At 37.3% G+C, this 23,349-nt stretch overlaps 3 protein-coding genes across 4 annotated transcripts in view; 1 reads left to right on the forward strand and 2 right to left on the reverse strand.

The window, feature by feature from the left end:
- tmem243b (transmembrane protein 243, mitochondrial b) overlaps positions 1 to 8,345 on the reverse strand; it is a 16,910-nt gene extending 8,565 nt beyond the window's left edge. The window contains exons 1-4 of one of the 2 annotated variants that reach the window (XM_044185312.1): positions 8,227 to 8,345; positions 2,177 to 2,455; positions 1,347 to 1,397; positions 70 to 174 (exon numbers count right to left, since the gene is read on the reverse strand). In XM_044185312.1, coding sequence (XP_044041247.1) covers positions 70 to 174; positions 1,347 to 1,397; positions 2,177 to 2,254 — 234 coding nt within the window. In that variant the 5' untranslated portion in view covers positions 2,255 to 2,455; positions 8,227 to 8,345. Of the gene's footprint in view, positions 1 to 69; positions 175 to 1,346; positions 1,398 to 2,176; positions 2,456 to 7,260; positions 7,322 to 8,226 lie in introns of those variants that run through there. The other variant, XM_044185311.1, reaches the window with a different exon arrangement.
- A 918-nt stretch (positions 8,346 to 9,263) lies between these two features.
- meig1 (meiosis/spermiogenesis associated 1) lies at positions 9,264 to 11,358 on the reverse strand (the record flags this gene model as incomplete). Its single annotated transcript, XM_044186922.1, has 3 exons — positions 9,264 to 9,493; positions 10,177 to 10,333; positions 11,147 to 11,358. Coding segments are annotated over 3 exons (498 nt in total), but the record flags the coding sequence as incomplete, so codon positions are not given.
- On the forward strand, positions 11,315 to 22,849 carry dclre1c (DNA cross-link repair 1C, PSO2 homolog (S. cerevisiae)). The gene is made up of 15 exons (XM_044185302.1): positions 11,315 to 11,760; positions 11,898 to 11,949; positions 12,674 to 12,758; positions 13,214 to 13,273; positions 13,391 to 13,446; positions 13,914 to 14,015; positions 15,404 to 15,476; positions 16,415 to 16,555; positions 16,665 to 16,766; positions 17,494 to 17,630; positions 17,785 to 17,839; positions 18,142 to 18,230; positions 19,399 to 19,496; positions 20,377 to 20,463; positions 20,576 to 22,849. Exons 1-15 carry the CDS (start codon positions 11,652 to 11,654, stop codon positions 21,364 to 21,366), a joined length of 2,037 nt encoding a protein of 678 aa, XP_044041237.1. The 5' UTR covers positions 11,315 to 11,651; the 3' UTR covers positions 21,367 to 22,849.
- The last annotated feature ends 500 nt before the right edge of the window (positions 22,850 to 23,349 follow it).

A 23,349-nucleotide genomic window follows, 5' to 3' on the forward strand; every position in this document is an offset into this window, starting at 1 on the left:
ATGGGCCTTAAAGATGAAAAATCAGTGTAGTATCGATCAGTTGTTCAACAAATATGTCATTATTGTTACCAGCACTATAGTGGATCCACAGGCTAACAGGATGCACACGGCAAAGAAGACATTAAGCGGTCGTGGAGGCAACGAGGGGAACACAAATGAACTGATAACAGTGACCTGGAAGACAAAACAGGACAAACGTTAAAGACACTTTAACACTAAATACATTCAATTTCCAAAACTCCTTTAAAGGTTCTAAAAAATCTAGACATTTGGGGTTTGAGTTGGTGGGTTGAGTTTTATTTTCAGACACGTCATCTGTGACATTGCTGGCTTCATCTATCTGTTACGCCACGTCTGAAAAGAGCTTTTACACCTTAAGAGCAGCTCTAATAAATGTATCACAGTGCTCTTCAAAGGCAGGACAAGACACACCAATAGTATCTCTCTCAAAAAGCAAAAGCTGTGAGTGTAATAAGACTTTTCACTTTGGAGAAGGAGAAGTAAAAACAGTTGAGTCATTGTTTTAACTGCAAACCCCCTTTTCCTCAGATTTTTTACAGACTAGGAGAGTAACTTTCAACATGAAAAAGGCTTAAAATTACATTTTGCCCAAATCGTAATATGTGTAGGTCACATGGAGTCAGAGTTAAGGCTTTAGTGCTGACTAATCAATGTTCTGAAACTATAAATGTGCTAAATCAGCAAATAAAACATCGGAAAATTAAAGTAAAAGCAAATGTGCTTTGCGTAAGCCCAAGCAATGACATGCAGCGTTAACAGTGCTAAAATAAGATGCATCATATCAGCTCTAAAGCCATCGTCGGATCAATTGTGACCATTATAGACTTAAAAGGAACCCTACATACCCTGTCTAATGGTAATAGTGGACATAAATGCCTCTACATAGCTGCATTTTCAGAGATATGGTGCAGTTCAGAAATACTTGTCCTATAACTTCTTTGTACTTGTTGGTGCTCTTGTGCAAAAATCATGAAAAACAGATAAAATGGAAGAAACTGCTTGAAGAAAGAAACTCATTTTGTGACAAACAGTTACTGCAACAGCTTTTGAATCTGTTTTGAACTGATATCAAAAGGGACATTTTTGTTCCTGATTTTACAAAACAATTAGTAAGCTGTTGTAAAAAGATTATAGTACTTCAACTTTTATTTTGGTGCAACATCTACATTTGCTGTAAGTAGTAAAACTGCCATCATTACGACGTCATAATCAGGAGGAGGATTTCAATCAGCTGGTATTGCCTCCAACAAGAAAGCAGAGCATCCACGGTGGAGAGACACACTACATGCAGTAAACCAGTGATGCGGCAGAAGATTTGTACTTACTAAAACAACCAAAGACGTAAATCCCCCCACTGCCAGGTTGATGATTCGATCCTGCCAGAAAGACGATTTAACACATCAGTTTATACAAATCAACATGTCTGACATCTTTGTACTCTAAGACACTTTGACTGATAACATTCAGCAGAGGAGTTAAGGTGTCGTACATGAACCGCAACGTCTCCAGTTGGCATCTGATGCTACTAACTAAGTGTTGTCTGTGTATCCAAAGCCTGATATATCTCATTCCTCTGTGTCATGGAGCCCCGTTGTTGTCCGAAAACTGACGCTGAGAGCCTCAGAAAGGCCAGTGAAGTCAGAAAGTGTCGTGCGACGGGCTAACGCGTTGTTCATTTTGGCATTTTTGTGGGATTTGAACAACACCGGCCTTATCCTTTCAGAATAAAATAATGATATATTTGATAAATAGGGGCCAATACATTGTAAAAACAAGGCACACATGTAAGACACCCTGAGGAATTCAAATGAGCCAATATCCATTGGGGTATTTTGTATAATGGTGTATTATCAATCAATTTTTTTGCCCTACCAATGAATGAAAGCACATTTTTCCTCCGCATGGGACACCATTCCTGTTACCATTCTTTGTCTTCATATTAAACACATTTTTTCTTGTTTTATATCTTATGTTTGGATTTTATCTACCTTTATTATTACTGCAAAGCACTTTTTAACTAAATTATTATTTTTTTTTTTTGCTGTGAAAAAGTGAAATCTATACTGAATAAATACAAAATACATTCTGACCAGTATTAAAAGTTAAATATCATAATTGAGTCCTAGTAGAAAACACACTTCCTCCAGGCTCCTACCCGTGCCGAGGTCTCCCCGAACAGAGGTCTGTTGTCCTGGCCGCTGGTGCCGTACGTCCTGGTGGTGAAGTCATCCATGGCCGGTTCGGCACACACACACTCAGCACAGACGACTCGCCTCTCAGCAGCGCCGCCTCCTGGAAACACCGGGCCAGTGCTGCATGCTAGCTAGCTTCCAGCTGCCTCCCTCTGCACAGTGTCAGGGAAGCTCTCAGTGTCAACAGACTGATGGGGACATTGGTGGGTGACTCTGCTGGCCAGGTAGGTTAGTCACTTCACCTGCGAAAGAGAAGAAATCACAAGTTGTAACAGGAAATGCTTACAAAGGGTGAAAGCCACAATCAAACAAACAAAAACTCCCCCACAACAACATCAGCTTTCCTGCAACATCCTGCCTTGATTGTAAAACCATAAATAAAATCTGTGTTTCATTACGTCTCCACTTTTATTTTACTAGGATTAAAGTAATAAAAGCAAAGTTTCCACTGCTACAGGGAAGATAAGTTTATTACCACATAAAATGTATGTCTTTATATTCTTTAAGGAAGTGATAAAAACAAAAGTATATAAAATTCAACTTCCACATTTACACCTAACAAAAACTTGTGAATCTCACAAAGATGTTATTTTTGTTTTAGTTGTTTGGAACTTTTTTATGTTGTTATTTACTTAACTTATTGTTGATGTTGATGTTGTTTTGCCTTCTCCAGTTTCATTGATACTGTGTGATTTTAAAATGTTTATTTTGTATTAGAGCTGAAATAATCAGTCATGTTGATCAACAAAAAAATGATCCTCAACAATTTCGCTAATCGAGTAATCGTTACGGTCATTTATAAAGCAAAAATACCAAACATTTGCTTGTTCCTGCTTCTCAAAATGTGAGGATTTGCTGCTTTTCTCTGTTTTATATCATTATACATTTAATATCTTTGTGTTTTGGACTGTGGGTAGGACAAAATGAGAAGTCAACTTGCACCCTGAGATAATGTGATGGTCATTTTTACCAAATTTCGGTCATTTTATAGTTTAAACAATTAACAGATTAAACGTAAAAAACATCAATAGATCAACTAATATAATTGTTATTATTCTGTGTGGACTCCTGAAAGACTAGCAGTCACTTTGTGACTGTTAATGTGGATCCAAATAAAAAGTAAAGAACAAAGACTTTTTTAGTTCTGGTTCTACTACAACAGCGTTAAAACTCTTGTTATTTGGATAACCCAATTATAATATAAAAGCATTAAGACACTCACATAGATACTGTGTTTTTGAATGTATATAATAAATAAATAGAGTAATAAATAAAGTCTCTAACAGAGGGAGGTGGTGGTTTTCTTTCTATGTTGGTCAACCGCTGATCAAAACAGAAAACAGACTTTTACTGTAGCTTGTTCTGCTTCACTTCCTCTTTTTTCAGGTGTGATGACAACCACAAGTCAGTTCCATCTTTCAAAAAAAGAGTAGTAATGATGATGATAGCTGTGTGAAAGAGGAAGCTGAAATCAAAACTAAATCTAACCTCATACTGACTGAGCCACGAAGTCAATCCAAGGTTTGAACCTCTGACCAGCCCAAATCAATAAAATCAGAGCTTCAACCAAAAGGGGGAAAAAATCATCACGATTCATGAAATTTAAATAAATAAGAATTAAATAAAAAATAAGAAATTCTATGTAAATCTCTGTGTTGTTAATGTGACCCTACTTAAAACTATCTCACCACAAGCTCCAGATCAGTTACGAAATAGACGTTGCGGTGAGATTTTTTTTACTCAACTGCGGCTTCCAACCTCAAGAATTAACTTTTGAACGTCTACTTATAATCATGTTTAGTTTCCTTCATAGGACAGAGACCTTATATTTTATGATAGATAACGTATTTAAAAACAGAACTGTCCTTCGCTGCCTTATCTTGGATCAATGTTCAATTTCTTTTTAGGATAATATTGTACTGTAATAAAAATATAGATAGTTTTTCCTTGGAAAACATGCAGAGGGTGTAAGAGGATGAGGATGTTCCCTTCAGTCTTCCTCTTATGCTGCATACGGCCCAAACAGCCTCCACTCATAAGGTAGGCAAGAGCGCATGTAGCCTGACAGGCGAAACGCAGGGCAAAAAAAAACAGACGCTCTTGCTGCAGCACTTCCTGCTGCTCGTTAAGATTTGCCCTGAATTATAACTTAAGGTGACTCAGATGAGCATATCAACATTTTTTATCAATTCAGATGTTCTCACATCTGTATTTTAGGGGGCTGGACTCTACTGTTAAGACTGTTTTAGTGAGTAAATCTATCTGAAACTGTAACAAGATAAAAGTAGGATTTAGAAAAGTGATGAAGACATGTCGCCCCCATCTACAGTGGAAATTACGCCCTGACTTTTCCCTACTAATATATGCCTATAAACTTCTTAGGAAGCCAGATTTAGAGTTTATTAAAAGCAAATCAGAAGCAGTAAACATTTTTATTCTCAATGACACAATTTCATGCGACACCCGACATGTTCAGAATATATGTATAATATAATAATAGAGTAATAATGACATTTTCTAGCAAGCATGCAAAATCAGAGCAAAAATAATTGTCTGTTTATTTCACATTTACTCTAAACTAAAGGAGCACAGACAGTTTCACCAGAGATGGACAACTGATTATTTTTTTGTGGAGTTTAATGTGTCTTCCTGTCTCATCTACTGTACAAGGAGAACGCTGCTGTTAACCACAAATACAGTCTAAAGCGGCATTACTCTACGAAACATGCGGAGCAGTACGACTCTGCTTCACATTGTATATAGTTGACAGATTTTGTGTTTATTTATTTAAAAAAATAAGATTTTTTTTTCTGTGTGTTGAAAAGGCCCGCCTAGGTGAAAACAACCACAGGTAATTTGAGTTTGAGAGCCCTGATCTAATGCAATAAATGTGTGAGACAAGCAGTGAAATACATTCTGCTATTGTATATTCTGATTTTTAATATTCCCAAACTTCCCTGGAGAAATTTTAAATGCGTTTCTCTGATTACAACTCTCAAAAATTCACGATACTCCAGAAATGACACAACCATACCGCAGACAGCATTACTAGCTCTTGGGCAGGGGGAAGTTCAGACTCAGCTCGTTGTTCGGTTTGCACAGCTGAGGGCATCAGCTCATGTTTAGACACTTTGAGCATAACAGAAAGAACAAAACCAAAGTCTCTTAATCTAATTCTTTTCAGAGAGGATTATGAAGTAAATAACTGTAGAGGCAACTTTACAGAAGATGGGGGTGACAACAACACCTCCAGAGGGGTTAAAATACACTTCTCTAACATTACAGTTCTACACCACGTCTTCACCAAAGGTTCAACAACCATTTTCACAAAGACGGCAGCTGCAGTTGCTGCTTCCTTTCTGGGTCAGAAGGCAGCAGGAAAGGAAAATAAAACCCTCGCAGAGCTTTCTCAGCAGAAAACACACAGTGGAAAACAAGAGCTTCATTATGAACTGGCATTAAACTGGCCTAAAGCTACATTCCTCCAGAGCCGTGTGATTCACTAGGCTCTTTAAAAAGAGACCCCACGACTTAAAGGAGCTAAGAAGAAAAACATTCATAATATAATCTTCACGTGTGAGCCGACAGTACAACCCACAGTGTAATGATACCTCGATAAAACCTCGAGACAATCAAGGAAAAAAAACTATTAATTCAGTCATTTTCCAACAGGTAAGTGTAGCAGGTCAATACAAAGGTAGGTATCTTAAGTTCAGCATATAGGTAAGCTTTATATTGGTCTCAGACTAGGTGTGCAACTAAAGATTACTTTCATTATCTATTAATGTGACGATTATTTTCTTGGTTAATCAATTAATCATTTAGCCTATGAAACGTCAAAACAGTGGTGAAAAATGCCCATTACAAGTTCTGAGAAATGTCAGACAAACAGTCCAAAACCCAAAGATATTCAGTTTAATATTATAGACGACTAATAAAAAACAACAAATATCTGACCAACAGTCCAAAACTCAAATATATATCATATTAGACTAAGCTAATCATCAAGTATTATCAGTTAAAGATGCTAAAATCAATGATTTCTTGGCATTTTTATGTTTAAAAAAAGAAAGACTCAATCAACTGGTTATCAAAATATTTGCTTATTCATTTTCTGTCAGACTAATTGATTAATCAAGTAATCATTTCAGCTCTTCAGCTAATTCTGACAAATAAATAAATTAAATTAACCAGTGGACGGCTGGACATTTGTAGAGATTGTATTTTTAACATTTCATGGACCTGCAGACCTGTTTTAACGTGTATTTTTCATGTGAATCAACCACTTTTTCAATAAATGTCAACATACAGAACTGGTTCAATCCCACCTGGATGAAGTGACAGTCGGTACCCAGCACTGTAAATAAATCAGAGGCCCCTCCTAAATTTTAGGGGCAAATACCTAAAATGAGTAAATTAACATTTAGCTTCAGAGATCCCTTACTCTAAAAGAAGATATCACACTGCTCCAGTCAAAACATTACCGGCATGTTTTGGTGGGGAAGTTAACAGATCAAATCTGCAGCAAAACACCTGAATGTCAACAACAAACAAGACAATAAGCCAACTGAGACAACCGCACAACATTTCTGTGACAAGACGTGACATCTCACTACAACCTTACCAATTACCGTGATTAGTTAGTAGCTTACCTTGCTAGCTAATAGCTAAGCAAATACCTTTAACTTTACCTAAACAGCTTGTTAGCCGTGTAAGTTACTACCAGAGGCTAAACGCAACCTATGCACCTATATGTTACCGTTGAGTGGAGAATAAGCCGAAAACACACTTATATTTTGTTATCAATACTTCTAGCCAGGTATAAAATGACGATTATAAACGATAACACTAAAGCTACCTTTACTACTGTTAGCTAACCTGAGCTTTACCAGTTAACAAGGCCAACTGTAAAGCAGGTTTACTTGCTAACGAAGCTAAGCTAACCATCCAGACAGCTACTGAACTGTAAAGAATCAATACATTTACAAGACCTAATAAACAAGCCAATGTTTTTACTATCCTTCCTCCAGTTTACTAGCACACTTGCCTTACGACCTCGGTGTTGACTCCACTGGAAACATAACTTCAGAAAAGCCGAGCAATAGGGTCGAGTGTGAATTAAAGGGAATAAACCCGGTAGATTCGGTTCAACCTGTTAAAGGCGAGGTCGATTACTGTTGAGCCGACCACGGCACGGCTTGACAAGCAGGTTCACTGACCCACCCGCAGCAGGCCAAACTTCATTCAAAAATCAAGCCATTTAACAGTGGATGCTAATAGGCAAAAGTACTGCGTATTTTTATTTTATTTTTATGGCTCACTCAAGACCCGTTTTTCGGAAATACTAGACTTGACCCGAGAAGAATCTAACGATCACCAGGCGAAATAAAAAAACAACAACAACTTTTATAGCCAGTTTGTTTGTTTACGTTATTCACATAATTCCACCGAAAGCGGTGAACCACATCTTTAAAAGTGTCGATTTATTTGAATGAGGAAGTTTGGTGGTTCATGTAAACCGATACCCAATCGAGGAGTCGCAGTGTCTTGATAAACATGCAAGAGTACATTAAATCGTCAAAATTTTGAACGAAGTTTGGCGTCAGGACCTCTGGCTGTATATTTTCAAAGAATGACGCACCCTGGAATCAACGTAGAGTGTTAGTTACCAACACCTGTTTTCAAAGATGAGATTAAAACAGAAAATGCCAGGTTCGAGTCAGTTCTGGTGTGATTTTTTTCCTGGGACAAACGTAGTAGCTTGACAAACTTGCAACAGTTCATGAAATCGTCACAATTATGAATGGAGTTTGGTGTGAGGATCTCTGGCTGTACATTCTCTGAGAACTAGCATATACTGTAACCCACATTATATTATGTGATTTAATAACCAACAGCGAAGAATTTAAAAGTGGCCTGACATACATTAAAAGAGAAATGGTTATGATTATTACATATGTAACTATAAATATAGTAATGTAAAGTGAGTGTAATGTAATTTTGCATTACTCACCTCCCTTGCTGTCCCAGGGCTGTGTGTGGTGCAGCAGGGTGCAGCCAGTGAGAATTGCAGTGTGAATTTCTCTGTGCAGCACCATGGGCTCAACTTTCTTTCTAATTAGAAGTTGATAAAGCATAAATCTCCCATTCCCCAGGCAGCTAGATAAAGCGATATGTCCTTGATCGGGGGAAAAACCTCAGATCCCCTCATGTTACCATCACATGAGGAGAGTGTGATAGGCCCAGTGCTTAATCCCAGCAAAAGAAAACTTCAGTCACATTTTTTAAACAGGTCATGCATGTTACAGTGAGTGGGCATGTAATCTCTGCTCATTAAACCCTGTAGCTTAATATAATAATAATAATAAAGTTTGGTTATTGCAATTATGTAATTAAAATTGAAGTACTACTTAACTGAAATGTATCTCATTAAAACTTGTTCAGTGCTGCTAGAACACAACACACAACCTCAGGCCAACATGACTATGTGCTCCAACCAGACAAATACAACTGGATTTTTGCAATATTTAACCCTAAAATGACAATTCTGCCTTTATCTATCCTCTTCTCAAGGACCATTAAACACAGAGTAAGCCCCTGTAGTTCCACCTCTGTCTTCTTTTATCTTTTCACAGCTCAAAAAAGCATAAATGGCTATAAAGCAGATTAAAACAACAGTTAAAATGATTCTTCAACAGTTCACGCCGATTTTTAACATTTGATAAACGGTTCTGTGCATTGCCATTATCTCTGTCTATTATCTCAGTCAAATTATTTCACTCTGGCTCCAAAAGTCCAACATTTACCTCATATTCTCACATATTTTTTTAGTCATGTCATGCACACATCTAACTGTAGCAGGCAGCCTTAAATTCTCAGCTTTTTGGTGTAGTAAAAATAGCTTTTGAAAGTTTTAGAGATTATAGAGGCAGCAATGGAGAGCGAGTAGGCAAAGACTTGAATGAACTATTTCTTTAGCAAAACCATGCAGGGGAGTAATCACGTCCACTCTACTCCCTACTCTCAGGTCTCGACAAAGCGATTCTCATATGCAGTTTTAAAAATTCCTTTATTGAAAATAGAGATCTTCTTCTTCAAAGGGGGTGTATATGTTGATGATATAATAATAAATGGATGGAGTCCAGAACACTTTAATATGCATAGACTTTGACTTTGTGGACATCACGGTCCTCACATTCCCTTTTCTTGTTGTAGTAATAAAATGTGTTGTCTCGACGTTGGAGCTTCTTCACAAATCCGGTCTCTGGCCATTTGTCAATCTGAGACAGAAACAGAAAAAGAGACAACTGGCTATACCTTTTACATCCATAAAGCACCAGTAATTTTACTTGAACTTCTGGATCCTTTATGTGGAGCACTTCTTTGGAGCTCTATATTGTGTTACTTTTAAAAGAAAAGTACACACTATCATGTATAATATCACTGCTAACAACTTACCTTTTCCTTTTAAAGTTTTTTAGGTACTGCACAATAGACACAGCTTCCCCAATAAAACAGAGCAGTGTGCTACTGGTGTATGCAAGTACCAGCCTGTCAATGGACTGTCAAACACATTGTCTTTAAATGACAAAATTCAAGTGTATATCTGCTGAGTGGTAAATTCAAATCCCCCATACACATTCAGTTTCATTCTCAGACGAACATGTAGGTTTTAAATCTTATACGCAATAACCCTGACATAATTTTACCACATAAACACTATGTGTACCAAGGCAAATTATTCCAATTGTATATTTTGAGTTCAACAAAATCTAAGATGATCTGAAAACTGTTCTGGACAAAAATCAGGACCACAAAAACCATAAAGTGTCTCTTTTCTAGTGCAAGTCTTCCATTACCCAAAATTCCCTATAAGAAATGTGTGTGATAAACAAAAGTGAGGGAACAGTGATCCTATTTCTGAAACAATAACACAACAACACAGTCACATCAGAATATTTACCAAAGCCCCTTGTTTGACTTGTATGTACTCCAGTTCGTCTCTGTAGCCCGCCTGCTGGAATCTGAACAGGTTCTCCACTTCTGCCGTCCATCCTTTGGCTCTGCTCATGGACTTCGGCTTGGAGTTGTTACCAGTAGTAAAGGACATAGTGGTGATGCTGAAAGATGTCACATAAATGCACAGATTCTTAAATTCCTGGTCAACACACTGGTCTCTGAAGACTAACAAGACAATGACAAGAAAATGCCTTATAATTATGTACTCATCAGTTACTTTTACTAAACCTCAAGCTGGAGTTATATCCATCCCCTCATATAGTGCTTAGAATATAGTGTATTGATTTTTAAAAGAAAGCTGGACTGATTTGTTTGATGGCCATTACACAAAAACAGACATGTTTCTACTGCGCACTCTGTAGCAGGGGATTCAGATTTAACGCCAACCAGGCAAAGTAAATATTTCTTGATTGTCTTAAGAGTCAGCAATGACACTTATTGGAACAATGCATACGACGATAAGATGTTCTGGCAAATTCGGCATACAAATTATTCACCAAGCAGCACTTTGTTGAAAATAAATGTCCAGTGTTTGTTTAGATTAAACTCTAAAACAATTCACGACGTATTTGTGCACAGGACGACTGTGTGTGTCACAGGCTTGCCAGTTATAAAAAGTGGCAAAAATAAAAACTGCTTGATGCATTACAATGTATGCCGAACTAAAGAATTGACACTGAAATCGTGGAAGATCTAAAATAAAATTATATTGTGTTAGCATATTTAAATATAGGCAGTGATACTTCAAAATACAACATTCTTGAATCGAGTTTCGTGCGCGTCGGAATACAAAGAGAAATAGTAACCTTTGCTTTTTTTATAACGCCATTTGAGAAGAGCTCACAGTCTCGTATATTCACATTCGCACACATTTCCTAATAAATGTCTGAAAAGACTGGCAACAGTTTACTTACATTAGTGTTTTAAAATTAGCTAGTTGCTTTCCAGACGTCAGTTGGCAAGCGGGGCGGTGATAGTTATATAGTTTCTCTTTGGTTGCCTGGTTACCGTGAACTTTCTTCTTCTGTGTTGGAGGACAGAAGCCAAAAACGTCCAGAAGATGGCGCCAAAGGACGTGACTGAACGTTGGGAGCAGAACAATAACGAAACGGACTACTCCGAGGCATTATTGTATGCATTATTAATCTGGTATATGAAGGAAGGAAGCATGGAAAACAAAGTTTAAAAAAATCTTAAGAACGGGGATTAGTTAAAGAAAAAAAGTGTAGATTGATAGTAGAGGGCGATAATACACACTAAATGCAACTAAACCGCCGTAAAAAGAAACGAAGAAGAACAGGAACTGAAATTGGTGGGCGGGACAAACAAATACCGGCGATGTTAACAAAATAAGCTCTCTCCGCTGGAAACAACGTTTAATTAATTTTAGACGATACCATCACAAGATTCGGCGTAAAGATGAGTTCATTTGCAGGTCGAATGAAGGAGTATCCCACAATTTCTTTGGACCGGTTCGACCGGGAGAACCTACATGCTCGGGCATATTTCCTCTCCCACTGTCACAAAGGTGAGTTAGCTAGCCTCATCAACCTGTGTATATTAGCCTTGAATAGCAATGTTAGGTAATAGTTATAACATTTACCATTCATAGAGCCTTGTAACAACAGATTATAAGTTTCTTATCTCTGTCATCGCTTTAAACAGATCACATGAAAGGACTGAAAGGGCCAATACTGAAGAGGAAACTGCAGTTCAGGTGAAGACAGTTTGGGTCTTTGAGCAGGGTTTTATTTAAATGTTAAGAGGGAACTGTAATTTACCTTTTACCTGTTTTTAAACGTAACTGATACCGAAGGAGGACACTACTGGCATAACGTTTGTACTGGAAAAATAACACAGCAAATCACAAAGTAAACTATTCAAGTTGTTTAAAATCCCTGAAAGAAAAGTATAATTACCTTTTGGACACTTAGTCCCAAGTTGCACCTTTCATGTAATCATTGTTTTGCACATTTGCACAAAATAATTAATTGTATAAATCAAAAATAAATTGAAGTAAACACTCTGAGAAATATATTTAGAAATAAATAATACGCTTTTGATGATAAGCCTATAATTATTAAGTGGTTTTATATCCTGCTGGAACAATCATATTCCCTTTATTGTACAGTAAAATAGATTTGTACACCTAGGTGTGTCCTGAATTGCTGACCCAAACAAAGAATACAAATAGATGCAGCTATCATTTCCGGCAAAACTAATGATTTCATGAAAGCTGTAAACTATTTCAACAACCACAGACTATTAGGACACATGACTCAACTCATAAAAACTTATAATTTGCTCAATTGAGGGCCTCCCATCAGCTGTGGGTCCTGAAGCTGACACTTCAGTCCAGCTGTAATGGCACTCATACAGTATACTAAACTTCATCTGTCTGTGTGTGTCTCTGCCGGCCTGATATTCTCTTCTGGTTCCAGTCGAACAGTCAGGCTTTACTGCTCCTTCGTGACCAAAGAACTTCTGCTGAGCAATCCCAAGTATGCTTTCTGGGAGGAATACATCGTAAGTCCTGTATATTACTGTCACTTTCATTGTGTACGCTGGAGAGGGCATTGAATGCAGGTAATAATTAGTATCTACTACTGAGTAACTGTGAATACCGCAATCAAAGTCAATTAAGAGTAGACAAGATATATATCTGCTAATTTTCATGAAACCTTTCGATATTTGTACACTGTTAAATATCATGGCATTACAGTGTTTGATGGATTCCAGGAGTAAATATGAGTTTGTTTGTTTGTTTTTATTCTTCAACTTGTCTCATTTATTTCTACTTCAGTTGATTTCCTGTGTGTCTGAGAGTAATTTTTGGCCTTTACACAAAACCTGTCATGTTTTATGGTTGTTTTGCATTTGTATTTTGAGGCCAGGGAGGCTGTGATTAGTGGAGTTGGAAGTTCTGTCTCTTCTTCCATTGATATTATTTTCTTTCTCCCCTGATGAATGATCTGTTCTAGGTTCCTTTAGAGCTGGAGAGTCCAACTCAGATTTCTCTGGTTGATGAGGCATCGGGAGAGGTAAAAACTGAGGATTTACTAACTTTAATACATGTAGATTTGGCTTGTCAGTTGCATAACTGTAAATGTCCTTCTAACTTGTGTTTTTAACCATCTTTTCTGGTGTTTGTTTGACAGAAAGAAGAGATTGTAGTCACGTTGCTTGCTGCAGGCCACTGTCCCGGCTCTGTTATGCAAGTCAAACCATTCTTAAACTTCCAGTTTTTCTATGTCTTTGTTTATATAAGTTGCCACAACACAGCATGCAAGAAAAATAACCACTCCTAACAGTATACAATGTTTTTTTGTCCAATGCTTGATTCTCCCCCTCAGACCTGCTGTAATTTTTATAATGCACTGGAGCTTGTTCACATTTAATTTTACCTGTAACAAAGTTGACTCCGATTTGAAATGTGACATGTTAATGGGCTCCAATGTGCATTATTACACATTAATGGCACTTAACAAACGAAATAGTTCAAAGGTTGAGAGGGATCTGCAAGAGCAAATACACAACATATATATAAAAAAGGTTATATCATGTTGTGGAAAGCTGTTTTTTTAAATGTATTCATTTAACTGTAAAAAAAAAAAAAAAAAACTTGTTAAGACATCTTAACATCAAAAGTCAAAGACTGAAATGGTGTGTGTCTGTGTGTAGGTTCCTGTTTGAGGGTTCCCAGGGAAACGTGTTGTACACAGGAGACTTCAGGTTCGCTGCTGGAGACGCCTCGAGAATAGAACATCTGCACTCTGGCAGCAGGTTGGTCCTGATGAACGTCTTCACTGTTTTCTGTCTCATCAAGTCTCTCAACAGTAACAGAAGTTCTGGAGAACCAGTCAGTAAATGTTTAGGAATTTGATCATTTGTTCAGAATTTAAAGTCAGAGACTATTTGGTTCACATATACTGTACAGTTCCCTTCACAAGCTCGTCCAACAGGACTTCACAGTGAAAAAACCTACCTAGATCTAACTTAAACAATACGTTAAACGAAGGTAAAACCCAAGAATCAAATCACAAGACACAAAATAACTCGTTATACAAACATAAACCTACTTAAATCTCCCTAAATAAGCCTACCTGGCACTACCATCCACTGACCTCTATAGATCATAACTCACTATATAAAAACATCCAGCAGTACTTAGGGAAGCAGCTCTTTCCAGTTAGTCTTCATCCTTGAAGTCTTTTCTCTTGTAAAACTGAAAAATACTGTTTGATAAAGCATTAATCTCACATTTTGTGTCGGTTGTCCCAAGTAAGTTTTTTTTGAGTGCGGTGTCTTTCCCGCTTCATTCTGGTGTGGCAAGCTGTAATGGGCTCTTTACTGCCCCCTGAGTCCGGAGGGTGGAAAACATCCACTGGTACGATCGAGCCCATTACACACTCAAAAAGAAACGTGAAGAAGTGACACGAAAGTCAGATTTATGCTTTATCAGGAGTTTGTTTTCAAACAGACATTTTCTGTTTTACAAGAGAAAAGACTTCAAGGGTGAAGACTAACTGGTTGGTTTGGCAAATATATGTCTGATTTCCTCTTCCCTGAGCGTTTATGTGGGAACCATTTGAGATCGTCTCCACACAGTGGATGAGACGTATGTACAGCACTCAGTAAAAGCACTAGTTTTTGCCTCATGGTGCTTGTCGGCCCTTTATGAAGAAATAAACCTGATGGTATCAAGTAAGCTGTACCCACATTATCTTTAAACATATCTATCTCATCTCCATGTTACATTGAATGAATGGATGGCTTGTATGTATGTATGTATGTAAAGACTTACATACAAGCCATGTGACTAATAAAGACTTTTCATTAGATATATACACCTGTGCCTGAAATGTGCTTTAAGTACATGTTAAAAAATATCTATTTCACATCGTATTCACCACCACAATTTTTATTTTGATTTAGGAAAACGTGTCTAGATATACAAACACACGGCTAGAAACTTGAAAAGCTTGCTGCAGCGTAGGTGTAGATCAGTTTAGTAACGTAATTTAAAATGAATAGTCTGATAAGGTATGTGTCTTCTCGTGTCTGTACGTCGTCTGAATTCTGTGATGTGCTTTGTCTTGTTTGTTCCATTTGCTTCATCACTGTTTTATATAGCTGATGCTTTTTTTGTTTTTTTCGTGTTTCACATACAGAGTGAAGGATATTCAGACTGTTTATCTGGACTCCACTTTCTATGACCCGCGATTCTACCAAATTCCTTCTCGGGTAAGTTTTTGTGATGGGAGCAGGATTCAGTGGCTGTGGAATTGCAGGAATATTGGAGTCCAAACAGGAATAGTAAAGAAAACTTAAAAGTTTTGGAATATATTAGCTTGTGGTTTACAACTGGTGGAGTGGAAGCATTGAGCAAAGTTTAGTCCAGCTTTAGTCATCTGTGGGTCAAGTTATATGATCAGACTTTGTGTTCACATATTATGATTCAATTTAAATTATTTCAGATACTGACCGAGATTTCGGCCCAGTACATAGTGTTTAGTTGGAAGACATCTCACTTCACCAGATTGTAGTTTTTGTCATAATGTTGGCTAGAATGACCAGCTTTACTTTACTAGAAGAAGCTGGGAGCACAATTAAAAAGCAGATCTGAAAATTTGTCAACAACGTTGTCTAGTGGGCGCATGACGTTTTAGTTTTTCAGGAAATTCCAAAACTAGAGTGGAAAATAACGACAGTATGTGATGTTAATTTGTTTGAGCCTGGAATTTATGGGATTCAATTTCTTTTTTAAATTGTAATATTGCAGGCAATGATTTCACCATTTTTATTTGTCATTTTTGTTTGTACAGTGAGATTGCAAAGCTATTTTAGCTGCTGTTGGTCTCATAGCTTCTGAGTCAGATCCATTTAGCAGAGAAAAACAACACAAACACTTTGTGCTTGTGCTTGGACTCGTAATAAACTGAAAGTGGATAGAAGTGTTACAGAAAGTAGAGCTGCAACCATTCATCGTCGATTGACAGAAAATTATATGACAACAATTTTGCTAATCGATTTGAGTCATTTTTGCCAAAATTCTCTGGTTCCAGCTTCTGAAATGTGAATGTTTTGTGGTTTCCTTAGTCTGCTACAATTGGAAAACGAATACCTTTTGAAAATAAAAGTGGTGATTATAGAATACATAATTTTTCTGTGTGTGTGTGCAGGAGGCCTGTCTGAACGGTATCTCAGAGCTCGTTAGGAACTGGATCAGTCAGAGTTCATATCATGTTGTGTGGCTCAACTGTAAAGCTGCGTATGGATATGAATACCTGTTTACCAACCTGGGAGAGGAGTTCAACACACAGGTAACACAAACACACACACATGTTTCTATACACATACTCTATATGTCCTTTCATGCACAAATCCACACAGTACATGTAAACATCATCTGTTGTTCGATTATACTCTCAGATCCATGTCAAGAGTCTGGCGATGTTCAAGAAGATGCCGGAGATCCTGAGCTACGTGACGACTGACCGCAGGACACAGATCCATGCCTGTCGGCACCCTAAGGTCCCACTTTATGTCCCTCACACACACATCCAGGTTTTCTCTCTGGTTTTTCAGAGACATGAGTGGGCACAGGGATATGTGGGTTTCAGATGTCATATCTATAAAAAAAAGAATCGGTTATTCATTCAGAGGCTGTGTTCACCTTGTAGACATTGGTTTCTATGATGATGATGCCCCCTAAAAACCTGGTTTTGAATTGGAACTGGTTCTACATTAGTAAGAAACTGGAGTATTTATAGGGTCTGTCTTTTTTTATCGGTACTTGAAGAAACCAGAGAGTGATCAATCATTTATTAATAATTTACATTAGAAATTTTTGCACAGTAATAAAAAAAGAACCAATAAGAGTGTCAATAAAGTAACAGACCGATAAGTAGTATCGATAAAATCCTAACAATACTCATCCCTATAGGACAGTCATGGCATTTATTTTGTCCATGTCCCAGAAAGTTTAAACTGTCTTGGAAAATGTTTTGTCAAAGTGTCAAGATTGAGTCAACAAATTCATAATCCTAAAAACACAGTAATGCAGTATTTGTTTATTTTGTTAATCCGTTTTGTTGATCAGTCATCGGTTTCAACATACACATACCTCTGGCCTCTCTGTAGTCATGTTTTGACACTTCTACTGCTTATCAGGTCTGGACTAAAGTGTCATTGTCCTTTTGTCAATTCATTCATTGAGCCCTGATTTTTTTTTTGTGTGTGTGTGTGTGTGTGTGTGTAGGATGAGGAGTTTTTCCAAGGCAGCAGGTTGCCGTGTGGCTGTACAGCCTCTGACGGGACTCCTCTTCGTATCATCAGCATCAAACCGTCCACCATGTGGTTCGGAGAGAGGATGAAGAAAACCAAAGTTATAATAAAGTAAGTGCAGGTTCAAATGGCTCAGAGTTTATGGAAGTGCTAACCCCTGTCAAGGCCTGATTACATTCAAAAAGACGCTGAAAGAAGAATTCATTGTAAATCACATTGCGTTTGGTTAATGAGTGCTAAATATGTCTTTTTGATGTTTTTCCAGAACAGGAGCCAGTTCCTTCAGAGCCTGCTTCAGTTTCCACTCCTCCTACTTAGAGGTACTTCAGTTTGTTTAAATGATTAAACCAGAGTTATGTGACCGGTTTGACATAGACAGTATATCAGTTTGTTAAATACATGAGTCTAATAGAAACTTTTATTGAGATTGATGATTGTAATTGTAATAGCTGTTATTCAATATTGAGAGTTTCTCCTTCCTTCCCTCTTTCCCTTCCTCATTTATATACTTTTAGTACTGTTAAGGCATCTGTAAACAAGTAGATTGGATTAGTTATTTATTTGTTTGTCCACTCATACACACACACACATCGACGCTCACAATGTTCCTCTATAATTTCAGATTAAAGACTTCCTCTCCTACCTCCAGCCAGTCAACATCTACCCCAGTGTTATCCCTCTTGGTCGGACACTGACGGAGGTTACACAGATGTGAGTGAAGTTTTATTTATTTTGATTCATTTGACCTGCAAACTAAAGTTTTCATTCTCTTTACTATATTTAGTCCTATCTAGCAAAACATGTTGTGATGTTAAACTATGTTAAGGTGACTGTGAAGTCTAGAGCTGAAAGGATTAGTCGATTAGTCGATCGACAAAAAATTAATCTGCAGTTATTTGGATAATTGAATAATAACAAACATTCCCTTGTTTCCGCTTCCTAATTGTGAGGATTTGCTATTTTTGTCTTCTTTTTTTAGTCTTCTTTTTTATCTTTTATCTATGATTGTAAAGTGAGTATCTTTGGGACTAGGGCTGCACGATATGGTGAAAAAATCATATTGCGATTATTTAGACAGATACTACGATTGCGACATGATTCACGATTAGTCGGAATGATCGTTTTTGCATCACAATTTTCATTTTTACTGAAAAAAAAACTATTAAAATCATGATAATGTGACATTTGTTGGTGTCTGTACCAAACAAACATGTTTTCTTACACCTGGAGAACAAGATCTGTAGGCCAGGGCATCTCTGCAGCACTACAGTACTTCATTATAATGCTGCTTTGTCACATATTTGATCTTTTATCAAAAACTTGCAGCTTCTGCAATTTGGATATTGCACTTGGCCATATTGCAATTGCAATTTTGAAAATATTTCTATTAATTGTGCAGCCTTAGTTTGGACTGTTGGTTCGACAAAATAAGCAATTTAAAGACATAAGAATTCGTAAGGGACATTTATCATTATTTTCTGACATTGTGTAGACCAAATGATAATAATAAGTAGTTTAGTTGCACACCTAATGAAGCATTAAACCCACCAGATACTTTATAAATCCTTATAGCTACATTATACAGGACTTGTGCTGTTGTTAATGTTTAAAGCTACCACTCTCCCTACAGTAGGTCTTTGCAATTAAATAAAAAGAATGATACATTTAAAAACATAAGTACAATTTTTTATGTAAGATAACATTTTCTCTGTGATACCACTGTTTTTAAAAAAAAATTAAGAAATGTAATCAGTTTGTGCACAAACTGATTACATTTCTTAATTTTTTAAAACAGTGGTATCACAAAGTTATGTTGATTACATTAATGATTATTGATTAAAAACAGCTGTAATAACATTGACACTGTGTGTTTAAACAGGTTGAAGCTGATGTGCAGAAACCAATCTGATCAGGCAGCGTCCATATACAAACCTCTGGGAGTCCTCAAACGCAGCATGGTGAAGCGACCTACATACGGTGAGACACACATGCAGTAACCATAACAGGTGTTCTGCACAATAACACATCTGTAATTGCCTCTGTATGCTTGTTTACAGGTCAATATAAACTGTGTGCTTCATAGAAACTAGCTGAATGTTCTACAGTCCGTGCATATATAGTTTCTTGTTTGCATATATATAGTTTCTTGTTTGCAAATAGTTTGGAATAAATCCAAGCATCACTGTTTGCATCATATGCGTAGGGAGGGGTCGGCTCGTATCCTGAAGTTTTATGTGAGTGCCACCTGTTTAAAAGATGGATGAATTAATAAAAATGTATGAATTAATTCAAGTATTAGCTCGGAGGGCGCTAGCATTTCTTACATTAAAACCTGTTGTCTTAAGAGGGATATGTTATATACGATTTAATAGGACATAGCCTCTTCCAGGCTTATTTCAGACTTGTAGATGTAAGTTATTCTTGTGCCACCCAATTATGTGCATGGACTACCCATCACAGTATTTCTGGCTATGCAACTGGTTTACATGTGCAATACATTGATCATTTCATAAACTACTTTCAGATTGGATGAATTGTAATTGTTGACTTTTGTGTCAATATTCAATATATTAAATCTGGTATTTTTTAAGCCAAATACAAACAACTAAAAAGATTAATTGTATTGGTAAAATGTCAGATATTTAAGTTTGTATAAATAATAAATAATTGTCTAGATAATTCAGATTAGGATTATATTTAATATTTTAAAATAATTATTTCAGATGTATGGAAGATGACATTTTAGGGGTAGATATCATCATCATTGATCAATATCAGCTTTGTAAATTAACAAACCACTTTATCACTTGTCAGCATATCTAATTAAAGTATTACCTGTTTATTTTTCTCTGCTCAGATTCAGACAGCGATGACGAGCTGTTTGACGGGCTCGACCTGGCACCAGTGAGGAAGAAGATGGGGCTGAACCAAGAAATAAAAAATGGTGCAGAAATATTTTACTTCTTTTTAGTATTATGTCTCTTTTTTAAGTTGCTGATATGTATTGATTATTATTTACTAAACTGTTAATTTTCTTTTTGATCTGCGGATCTTAGTGAAAGCTCAGAGTCCTCAGAAAACAGCGCCCCCTGTGTCCGCGGACAAGTCTTTACCTGTGACGGTCACAGACACGCAGTCTGTTGCACGCAACTACGTGGACTGCACTGAGTCCAATGATGAAGAGGACGATAATGAGGAGGAGGAGGATCAGCAGCAGGAGGAGGAGAACGAGGGAAAGGGGGATACAAAACTGACGAAGGAGGAGGTGAACAGGACGATAAAGGAAAATGAGAGGAATAAAGAAACTGAGAAAAAGAAGATTGAGCTAGAAGGACGTGGTTCCTCTGATCCTCCGAAATGGGAGGACTTCTTCACCACGGAGACGCTGACTGACAGCCAGAACAGCCTCAACAGCCAATTACAATCCTGCTGCTCTGCCCCGAGCCCCTCCCTCTCCAGAATGACTGGTTCACAGACCCCAGAACTGTTCAGCGATGAAGAAGAAACCCCCAACGACGATGGAAACTTCAGTCTGACCCTGTCCGCCTCTCTGTCAAATCATTCCTCCCAGAACCAGGACTCATATTTACCTGACACCTTGATTCTCCAACCAGAGCAGGGGGGGTGGGAACAAGGAGACTTGAGGACCAATACTGTGTCTCAGGAGAAGGAGAGCAACGGCCAAAACGACCAATCAGAGCTGGAGGAGCTCTCGGAGTCCCAGGTGTCGTCGGACTTTGATATTCCCTGCACACCAGAGTCAAAAATGCCACAACCTGATGAACTGTCGCAGTTGTACAGGAAGCTGGCGTCAGGAAAGGAAGTGGTCATCAGAAAGCGCGACTGAAAGAAGGAATGTGGCTCGCAAAAACTTCCTTTAACATTCCTGTTTGTCCACAGTAAAGATCCTAGGCTGTGGACAACTTGTAAAAGGGTAAGAATTAATGTGCTAGCAATGCAAATAGGTACAAAATGAAAGTGAGAGTCACCATGCATTCAGCCTGTGAGCATTATAGTTGATGGGTCTGAGGATGAATATATGCAGCTGTCTGCAGCTATAAGGCTTTGAACAGGCAAATCATATACTGTTCACTTCTTCTTAAACCCTTCGGTACATTAGATTGTTTTGATGAGTAAACATAGGCAGTTAGCAGGTACTTAAACGGTAGCATAACCTTAAATTTATAAAATTAAATTAAATATTTTGGCCACTGACAAATTTGATGAGTTCAAAGTTTAAATCTTTGAGGCCTTTAACTGGAAGTTGCACATTAATGGCCAACAGTGTGTTAAACTCTGCAAAGTTCCACAACACCCACATTTAGGAGTTGTGAAACATCTTTACTGGTAAATATATCGCATGAAGTTAACTGCAGCATGTAAATAATGGAAAACCAGGACAAAAGTCAAAGCGTGGACGTGTCAATGACCACACGTTGGCCACTAAAGTCATTTTTTTTTTAAACACATCATGAGAGCGAAGAGGAAGTTGAATGAAGATACAGTATTTCAGTAGTATTTATCTACACAGACATGGTAAATATATTCATTCAATTTCCACTTTTCTATCATGTCCTCAACTATTGGCCTGGCCTTCTTTATTTACATTGTGCAGTTTTTTTTATTTGTTTAATGGTAAATACTTCACATGATGTAGACCATGACCACCTGAATGCAAACAACTGGTAAATATTACTTAGTTAGGTGATAATTTATCAATTTTTATCAGATGACAAGGACGTCCTAAATGCATTTTTTCCTCCTGACCAATGAAGTCAAAGGAAACCTGTGCATCTGTGTCAATCCAGTTCCTGATTGGCTGCCTGGCATGCTGCTCCACACAAAGCAGCAGCATCCAGACTTCTTCAGACTTAAACATTATTTTCTGAAACATGACCATTACCTGATGAGCTATAAATGAAATTTATTTGGTTGATCATCTCTATATTTATGTTGCTCACAGTATGAATACATTGTTGCCTCTCCTATATGCTGCAAGACTGCTGGTTAACTGCGATAAACACATAATGATCTTCTATAATACCTCACATGCCTTACAAGTAACACTGTTCCTCTCCGGCTTCTGTCGAACTGCCAAACCACACAAACCTCAGTATGTAAAGCAACACACACACACAGTTCATTCCAATGCACTTTACGTTAATCTGTGGCCCACATGCATTAATGCACCTGTACACTTCACAGCTGACTTTCCCTTTTTGTTGACAGTTTGTGGTTTGTTCTGCTCAACACTTCTTCATTGTGAAGTGGATCAAATGATGTCGAGAAGATGAAGTTTTGTAAACCAAATTAAAGGTATTTAATTTCAACTGAAAGCTTTTTCTTTTAAGCACTGAAAGTTAAGATCAACGATTAGTTTGACTTTTTTAGTTTGACTATACTTGTGAAAACCTTTTCAAATACTCAACCTTGAGAGAAACTGGCAGATATTCACCAATAACAGTTATCAGGGATTATATTCTTTACATTTCAAATGAGGGTCATAAAAAATATTCCTGAGCCTTCAGAAACCCAAAATCACTTCCTCATGCAGCATTTACAAACGCACATTCAGATCTGTGAGTGAAAAATGTTTATCTTTCAACAAATACAGTAGATATGGCGATGCTTTAGAGCCCGACCTTTTCTGGATTTATGAGGCAGATTATCTATCAATATCTGAGTTAAACAATCAGATACCAATATACTGGCTGATATTCAATTTTAACTATAAATGCTTAACAAACATTGGACACTTTTGTCCCAAGCAGCTTTTGATAGATTCTTTAAATTTGGCTTTAGAATTGTGACCAAGATATGTATTAAGTGG

Source organism: Siniperca chuatsi, linkage group LG23 (assembly GCF_020085105.1).
Source record: "Siniperca chuatsi isolate FFG_IHB_CAS linkage group LG23, ASM2008510v1, whole genome shotgun sequence".
Taxonomy (NCBI): Eukaryota; Metazoa; Chordata; class Actinopteri; order Centrarchiformes; family Sinipercidae; genus Siniperca; species Siniperca chuatsi.